Genomic DNA, 9,676 nt, shown 5'->3' on the forward strand with positions numbered 1-9,676 from the left:
TGGTGGAGCATTAAGAGCATTCCACCACCCTCAATGAAATAAGAGAATATCAAAGAGCCATTAGAGAAGATCAAAGGTCTATGAGGGCAGAACAACAAAGGCAAAGAAATGACATTGAAGAGATCAAGCATCACATTGGATCCTCAAGGAGGAGCACTAGCCGCCACCATTAAAGGTGGACTCATTCTCTTTATCTCCCTTCCTTTTGTATTTTTTTTATTTTCTATTATATTTTATATGTTCTCTTGTTCTTGTTGCATGATCATTTGTATTCATGTCTTAAAGTTGTAAAAAGTTCCATATATCTTTCACCTTGCTTAAAAAAAATTTATTTGAAAAGAATTGAGAGATATATGAATTTCAACTTTATAAGAATAGTTCAATTATTTTGATGTGGTGGCATTGCCTTTGTTTTCTGAATGTATGAATAAACAGTGCATATTTGAAGTTGAAATTTTATAATGTTGGCTCTTGAAAGAATGATGATGAAAGTGAAGTATTATTGGTAATCTGAAAAATCTAAAAATGATTCTTGAAGCAAGAAAAAAGAAACAAAAAGAAAAAGAAAAAGAAAAAGCATGTTGGAAAAGAAAAAAAATAATATATGCATGCAAAAAAGAAAGAAAAAAAATGGCAAAAAAAAAAATAAAGAGAAAAATCCATTACTGCCCAAAAATGCAAGAAAAGGAGGGCAGATTGAAAAAGCCAATGACACTTTAAACCAAAAGGCAAGGGTAAAAGGATCCAAGACTTTGAGCATCAATGGATAGGAGGGCCTAAAGGAATAAAATCCTGGGCTAAGCGGCTCAACCAAGCTGTCCCTAACCATGTGCTTGTGGCGTAAAGATGTCAAGTGAAAAGCTTGAGACTGAGCGGTTAAATTTGTGGTCCAAAGCATAAAGTGTGTGCTTAAGAACTCTGGACACCTCTATCTGGGGATTCTAGCAAAGCTGAATCACAATCCAAAAGGGGTCATCCAGTTAAAGTGTCTGTGGCATTTATGTATCTGGTGGTAATACTGGAAAACAAAGTGCTTAGGGTCACGGCCAAGACTCTGAAAGCTGTGTTCAAGAATAAAAAAGAACTGAACTAGGAGAGTCAATAATATCATTTGGATTCTAAGTTCCTAAAGATGCCAACCATTCTGAGTTTCAATGGATAGTGAGATGCTAAAACTATTCAGAAGCAAAAAGCTACTAAGCCCCGCTCATCTAATTAAAACTGAGCTTCATTAGAAACTCTGAGATTTACTGTATCTTAATCTTCTTTTATCCTGCTGTATTTTTAGTTGCTTGGGGACAAGCAACAGTTTAAGTTTGGTGTTGTGATGAGCGGATATTTTATACGCTTTTTGGCATCATTTTCATATAGTCTTTAGCATGTTATGTTTTAGTTTTTATTGAGTTTTTATAGGTTTTAGTGTTAAATTCACATTTTTGGATTCTACTATGAGTTTGTGTGTTTTTATGCAATTTCAGATATTTTCTGGCTGAAATTGTGGAGCTGGAGCAAAAGTCTAATTCAGAGACAGAGAAAGCACTACAGATGGTGTCCGGATCTGACCTCCTTGCACTTGGAAGAGCTTTTCTGGAGTTATAGAAGTCCAAATGGAGCGTTCTCAACGGCTATGGAAAGCTGACTTCTAGAGCTTTCTAGAAATGGATAATAGTCTATATTTTGCTTCAGATTAGAAGGCCCAAAACTGGCGTCTAACGCCAGCCTCCTGTCCCCTTTTAGGCGTCCAAGGCCCAAGGAGAAGAGACCAGCGTCCAAACGCCCAAAGAGGACCCGCTAGCCAGCATTCAACACCCTAGAGGCCTCCTAGCATGTGGATCTCATCAAAGCTCAGCCCAAACACTCACCAAGTGGGCCCCAAAAGTGGATTTTAGCACTAAAAAGACTGTTTTACCCTTACTAGTCATTAGTTTAGTATTTAAGGAAGAAGATCACACTTGTTTAGGATCTCTTCCAGCATATTTCGAATTCTATCATTGTATTTTCTATTAGTATGAGTTTCTAAACCTCCTAAGTTGAGGGAAAGAGCCCTGCTGAGTTTCTCTTCGATATGAGTATGAGTTTCTCTTCGATCCGTGTTTGATTTAAATCTAAGATGTATATTTGTTCTTCAACATGGTGAATTGGATGATCAGTGACAATCAGCTCTGTTCATCATGCTAAGACCGCGTGCCTGACAACCACCCGTGTTTACTTGGGTTCGTGTGAATACCGAATACGTGACTGGAAAGTACGAACCGCCAGCTTGATTATACATCTCTCAAATAGCTAATCCACGACTTTGTTGGGGACTTCTCGAGACACCAGTTCAGCTGATTTACAGGGAGATTAGGGTCTCTGTGGTAGAGGCTAGAACCCAAAGGAGCAGCATCTTCTGATTTGGAGGATTCGACCTTGTCTGTGGCATTTTGAGTAGGATCACCAAAGAGAATGAACTGCTAGAGCTTCACCCTCGTTCATATTGGATGACCGCGACCATACGGCGTTAATCACATACAGCCTGCCATAGAAGAAATCATTCACAAGCAAAAGAGAGTAATACCAAAGTTAATTCAAGAAGACAAAGCAACTCCAATCCTTCACCATCTTCCTATTACTGATTCCACTTAATTTTACAAAGTATTTTATACACTTTTCTTTATTCCTTTAATGCAATTAAACCTCAATCCACCAACTTTTGATTTGCCTGACTAAGACCTACAAGATAACCATAACTTGCTTCAAACCACAATCCTCGTGGGATCGACCCTGACTCGCTCAGGTATTACTTGGACGACCCAGTGCACTTGTTGGTACAGTTGTACGGAATGTGGGGATTCGTGCACCAGTTAACAACAAATAAATACCCCAAAAAGTTTAAAAGCATGATAAAAGAAAGATTAAACATGTTCTAAAATAGAATTTAAATATTAGATTTTGATATTAAATTTTACAATAAAATCCTTTTTATTCTTAAAATTTAGTAATTTTATGCCAAATAAATTTTTTTTTAAAACTTTTAGTATGAATGACTATATTTTTTTAAAAATAAAAAAAATATAAAAAAATTTTACTCTGAATTTTTTTTTTATATTTTTTAAATATTTATTTAATTATTACCACAAAAATTTCAGATTAAATAAATAAATTATTTGCTAAATATAAAAAAAATTCACTTATAAAAATTTTAATATTTATTAATTTTTTTTATCGTATTTTTAAATTATTTAAAAACTTTTTTGTTAATGATATCTTTTGAAAACCTTTTTGTGCGACTGAATCTTTCAAATATGAAATTGATAGTTAACCTATTTCCTTCTTGTTATTATAAACATGGCAACTCTCGAAAATTTAGATGCTAATTTCTGCAATAACAAACTTTTTTGTTAATGATATATTTTGACTTATATTTCAAGACCATAACAATGTAATTTTCGCTGCCATATATTAGAATTATTTTCTTTCCTTATATGCAACATAAACTCAAAATTAACTGATGAGCCACATTTCATAGAATAAAGGGAATCATTACTAGGGGAGAATAAATCAAAATCAAAATCAAAGCTTTTAACGTGAAAGCCGACTGAAATATTTCAATTAGAACGTGATTTACAATTAGTGACAATGGCTAACTATACTGGCCATCCATTACTTCATCTCTCCCTAAGCTCTTATATATATAAAAAAAACACACCCAATGTTGTCACAACTTGCAACTAAAGCAGTGTGGTCTCTCTCAAGCAGCGATTTCATCCACGTTAGAGTTAAATACAAAACTTGGGAAAGAAGTGGTTATATCCCTGCAATAATTAAGGAAATATACTATGGTCAGTACCTTATAATCTGGATGCAAGTAGTTTAGCATCTTACTTTTTCAATTCCTATTATCCTATAAAGCCCAGACACTTTGCAAAATTGTCACATCCGTCTATCAGATACATTTACTGCTCATCCGACCATCGTCCAATGTGTCTTAAAAAAAACTAAAAAATGCTTCTCCCGACATACTTGGACATACTCAAATATAATCAGGTTTCAGCATGTTTAACCTTATTCTTAAGTTATATACTTGAAATTAATTCAGAAATAGTATAAATTATTATTTATTAAAATTTTAAATACTTTATATATTCAAAAAAGACATTAACAAAACCTTAAAAACATTAGTTCATATTTTAATATTAATAAAATATCAAGATGTTATTACAATTTTTCTAAAAAGTACTTTATATTTTATATATATGTCGTGTCCATGTCCGAATCCATGCTCCATTGCTATTATCTATCATTGTCACTTTTGTTACATCCTTACTTCAATCTATGTTGACCGAGACAACGAAAATGGAGAGGAAAAATTTCAAGAAAACTATTCAATTCAAACGTACCTCAGATAGGGTAGCGTCATGATTTTGAGCAATGATGGATTTTTAGAAACGAAATTTTGCCACTCAACAATGTCTATCTTCTCATCTTTGTTCAGGTCAGCATCCATGAATGTCTGATCAAGATAAAATGTGAAGCTTAAGCCTTAAATTTGTGACAATCAGAAGGACATGAAAAATAGTGGTTAAAGCACAGCATAAAAGAGAGGTTCTGCAAATCATTATGATACATTGTCAATATACAAAATTTACATTGCTATCTAATCATATTTTGCAAATATATTGAATGATCATGTAGAATTTATTTACATTTAACAACACATTGACATTTAAGTCCATGAAATTGAAATTGTAAGTATTCATCAAATTTGTTATATCATAGTTATTTTACAAAAATAGTCACCTTGTCAATAATTGTTTCGATCACCTCATCTGCTAGCTTCATTTCAGATTCACAGAGAAGCGCAATCAACATTTGCTTGACCTGTTAGAAATAACGCGAAAGAACAATGAAGCTACTATCACTAAAATTAATCGGACATAAGCGGAAACGTAGATGAACACTACAACAAATCATATTTTAGTGGTGAATATCACTTATTTAGTGTTCGTAGAGCACACTATTGTAGGGCTAGTTGTTTTTGATATCATGAATAACAAAGTGAAAATCTAAGTAAATTGACACATAATAGGATTGCACTATATGCTACCTCTTGGCGTTCTATAAAGCCTGTGCTGTCCAAATCATAGAGCCTAAATGAAACTGCAAGAGAATTGCAAAACCTAAAATATGAGTTTCACAATCGAAATCTACTTTAACCAGAAAAGGGGTTAGGATTCAATCTTCAACTTACAATCAATCTTGTCTTCCAGTGGTGCATTTGGGTGGAAGACATTGAGAGATCGAACAAAGTCATCAAAGTCAATTACTCCCTTCCTCTTAACATCAAATAGATCAAAGATCTGCATGCAGTAAAATTCTAATGTCAAAAGGACATCCAGTTAACTGAAATGCTTGGAGATACCATGAAAAACAATGAAATTTATTACTAAGCAGCACCTAGCGACGACTCAAAAAACAGAGATTTCTATATGAAAATTTAAACATGGAGATGCATGTGCCTTTATATCTAAAAAAAACTGATCTCTAACTAAATGTGTCATCATGAGCATTTATGTTTCAGGTTATTAAAGCGATTAAGAAATTGAGTTTCTTCCGAAAGTATATGGCGATAGAACAATGTCTTCATTAACCTATTTGCATTGCAAATCATCGATTTAACAAAGTACATTTGTGATGCTAGATAGGCATTCACTCATGCATGCAAGAAACCTTAAAAATGAAGGCCTTATTCATAAACCAGAAGCATGCTGTGTATGTATAGTACCCGATTGGCAAAGATATTCTCCTTCTTCCTATTCTTGAAGATTGCCAATTGAAATTCTTCCTGCAAAGAAAGAACACTGTAATCAAAGAACAGACTATGAAATGAATGTGAAGAACAAATAGAAATAAAAAATATTGGTAATTGTATAAGCAATTCATCATGATACTGTGACAGATTCTATTTAAGAAAATGAAAAACACAAAAAACAATATAGTAAATTGTTGATCATTCATATCAGGAAATAAAAAAACACCAAATATCTCATAATAAAATGAACATCACAAAATAGATGCCATAAATACATGTTCGAGACCAGGAGGAAAACGCATTTTCTATATGGTACCTTGCTTATTAGTCCATCATCAACGACCGAACTGCTTATGCTCTTAAATAGCTCAAAAAGTGCTTCAACCTCACTGACCGTGACTGCGAAACCAAAATTTGCTGTAAGTTTAAACTACTAAACTGGCATGAGGGCTTGAGAAATAGAGATGGAGTGAATTCCATAACAAATATAAAACAAGACGATTCCGTTTTTCAATAACTAATAGACCAGAAGACCGGTAAAGCATATGAACCAACCAATTGGAATTGAAGTTAGGAGAGGGGAAAAATAACACTTTTCCTACTAAAGTGGTGACAGGATGGATTGTAAATAACTTGATGCCATAGAAAACACATGCAGCTATTCTTAATCTCTTCAACCTAGCAAGTAGAAGAGGCTAAAAATATTTTATCTGTGATTTGGTTTATATGACAAATTTCAGAAGCAATATAATTTGTAATATTACATTACACTTATTCAACAACAGATCTTGTTCAACCTCTCCTTTATTGTTCGTATGCTATAAGCCCGCATTAAGATAGACATAAAATGCATACAGGGAATTGAAGTTTTTCATGGATCCATCTTTACCCTACTTTCAAAATTCTAAAATAAACTGAACAAAACAGAACTCTGTTTCATTTCTTGCTTGCAGACCCAGAACCATTCCCTTCTCAGGAAGGCTTTGTTATCAATTTAATACCCCTGAGGTTATCAAACTCAAGAATTCATCGAATAAAAGAGTCACAGTCACAATAAACCACAAGAATTAGAGCTTTAAATCATTTCTGCGGAAACAAGAATCAACTTACAAGCTGTCTGTGATGCAAGAACTACTGGATCGACCTGCCCCGGAGACTGTCTTGTTGGCTTAGAGTTGAAGCAGCCCATTTATGGAGGCAATGCAGGCAAAGCAGCACAGAACACAACCAGAGCTCGTGCTTCTCTAAAAAACACCATCAAACCATCTTACCATGCAATTTTAAAATCCTAATTGAAACACCAGAAATATAAAATAATAAAATAATAAATAAACAAATCAGCCATATGACAGGTACATGGTCTGATTAACTACACAACAAAATTTTATATTAACAAAATGGAGGAGAAAACTTATAAAAAAAATATAATAATTGCAGGCTGCAAAACAATAATTGATCATTATACAAGTAAACAATGTTATGGACATATGGACATGACTTGAGATACACAAAAAGTTACATATTTTATGTATTTATTCAAATTCAAGAAAACAAACTAACTCGCACAGTTTGATTATTCAAAACAAGTTTGCTCTAAGAGAACAACTTGAGAAGGAGAAGCAAATGGGTGAAACAACACACCTAAAAGAGATTTGATAAAACTCAATACCAGTATAGCACAGAGCTCCATGAATCCCAAAACCAATAAGAAGCAGTATTTATTAGTGCTTGGACATTTTTTTACCTAACCATTTTCTCCAACAAATCAAGAAAGGAAAAATTTATGGAGATTTGAAAAGTTTAACATTTCTCGCACAACTTTACCTTTCTTTCATATCTTAATCACTAAGAGTTCTTCCACCACATTTTTTAAAAACATAAAAAATAAAAAACTGAAGCTTCCAAAATTCAATTCATTAAAAATTTAACAACTTTACATTTATAATCCCCAAATCAAAACAAACAAAACACACTAAGGAAATCTTTAAAAGCAAAGAAATTTTCAAGAATTAATAATAATATTAATTATTATTATTATTATTAAAAAAAAAACACAAAATTAATGAGTAAAAAGGAAAAGAAAAGAAAAGAAAAGAAAAGCTGGAACACACATTCTAAATTTCTTCCCTCTTCTCCCTTCAATAAAACTTCACTAAGATAAACCTCATCATCCTAGCGTCTAAAGCAAAACTAAGATAATTTAACCCCAAAAAGATGAATAAAATAGTGAAATTTTCAAGGCATGGATCAGCATGAGGGTGAAATTCAACTCACCAGCTAGAGAATTTGTTTTTCTGAAGCTTCTAGAAAACCAACACTTGAATTACAAAGGCCATCAGAAGAAGAAGCAGAGAGAAAAACAGAGTCCTAAAGAAAAAGGTAAGGTGTCAAAGCTTTGGGGTTTAGCAAATTTGAGAGTGCAAATGGAAAGCTTTATATATAAATTAATTAATAATTAATTAAATGAAAAATAAATGTTAACTAATATGCTGCTCAGTGCCTAAAAAGTACCGACCCTTCCTCCTTGACTTATCGCATTTGTGTATAGATATATTTTAGATATTACCTTTATTAATATTTTTTAGACATATATTTTAAAAAAAATAATTTTTTTAAATATATTTTACACACTTAAATATCAGTATATGTCAATATATTTAATTATATTCTTAACATATATTTTTATAATATATTTAAAAATAATATATATTATTATTTATTAAAATAAAAAATATTTTAAATATTTTATATAATTAAAATAAAATATTACAAATATTAAAATATTATTATAATTTATTTAAAAAATATATTATATTTTATATATATGTGTTCTTATATTTTATAAAATTTTAAAATATGTGTGTGCATATATTTTGTATCGTATCATATTGTGTGTTTATGTCTATGTATCATATTAAATGCTAATATATTGCATATTAAAAATTACGGTAAAATTTAAGATATTTTTTTAAATAATACGTAATAAATATGTTAAAATTTTAATTTTACATTTTTTGTAACGTTAACTAAATTTATAAAAGAAATCATATTAATTAATTAGTACCAATTAAGACTTAAGACTGAGAAAAAGAGAAGAAAGATTCACGGTGGTCCTTTTACACTTTTTTTTCTTGTCTGGAAGTCAGATTTGCGCAACTGTCTCAAGTAAAGTTGGAAACGTTAACTGCTAAGTTGGTTGGTAGACTCTTCCCTCTTTTCTTAAATTCATTTTATTTTTGAAAAAAAAATAAGAGAAAAAAAAAATGTGTGGAATTTTGAATATGCTTTGTACTTTGTAAGACCTGGCAATTTGTGCACCTATTACACACAAAAAATTATACTTTCTAAAATTTACACATTTGAGCTTTCATTGGATCATATGTATTCTGGGACTTAATACTTTTTTGTTATTTATTTTAATAAAAAGATTATTGCTAAGCACCTTTCCAGTTAAGAAAATGTTTTATATCCATGTTTCATTTAAGAAAACGTATTATATCTTTATGTTTAGTGTATTTTATTTTCAATTTTATTTATGCAAAATATAAATAAATAGGTCCTAAACTCCTAATTTCTAACTAATTTTTTTTAAACGAATAATTGACAGTTATATGAAAAAAAAAAAAGAGTATAATAGTTTTTTCAAGAAAAAGAAGCTCAAAGCAAACAATAAAGTAGAACTGTAGAAGTCACAAGAAGATAAAATATAAGGAACTTTAAATGTATTTGTAAAATATAATAAAATTAAATTTTTAAATTATGCCTGACCAAAACTACGTGTTCAAAGTAATTTATTACAATGAGAAACGTTTTTTATTAGACAATTATGCATTTATTATTTTGGATAAATTCGTCCCTTGTTATTAAAAAAGATAAATATTTTTT

The 9,676-nt window shown here is 31.1% G+C and overlaps 1 protein-coding gene across 2 annotated transcripts; it reads right to left on the bottom strand.

The window, feature by feature from the left end:
- Positions 1-3,500: 3,500 nt before the first annotated feature.
- LOC112720736 (calcineurin B-like protein 1) lies at positions 3,501-8,317 on the bottom strand. 2 transcript variants are annotated; one of them, XM_025771789.3, is made up of 9 exons: positions 8,066-8,317; positions 6,902-7,035; positions 6,108-6,190; positions 5,765-5,824; positions 5,231-5,339; positions 5,087-5,139; positions 4,780-4,860; positions 4,380-4,492; positions 3,501-3,794 (listed from the first exon to the last, which is right to left on the bottom strand). In XM_025771789.3, the coding sequence occupies exons 2-9, from the start codon at positions 6,978-6,980 to the stop codon at positions 3,731-3,733; spliced, it is 642 nt and encodes a 213-aa protein (XP_025627574.1). In that variant the 5' UTR covers positions 6,981-7,035; positions 8,066-8,317; the 3' UTR covers positions 3,501-3,730. The 2 variants fall into 2 exon arrangements, with proteins under 2 accessions (XP_025627574.1, XP_025627575.1); XM_025771790.3 differs by having other exon boundaries at positions 6,902-7,079; positions 8,066-8,315.
- Positions 8,318-9,676: the final 1,359 nt, after the last annotated feature.

The sequence above is a fragment of the Arachis hypogaea genome, chromosome 11 (assembly GCF_003086295.3).
Source record: "Arachis hypogaea cultivar Tifrunner chromosome 11, arahy.Tifrunner.gnm2.J5K5, whole genome shotgun sequence".
In the NCBI taxonomy this organism is placed as follows: domain Eukaryota; kingdom Viridiplantae; phylum Streptophyta; class Magnoliopsida; order Fabales; family Fabaceae; genus Arachis; species Arachis hypogaea.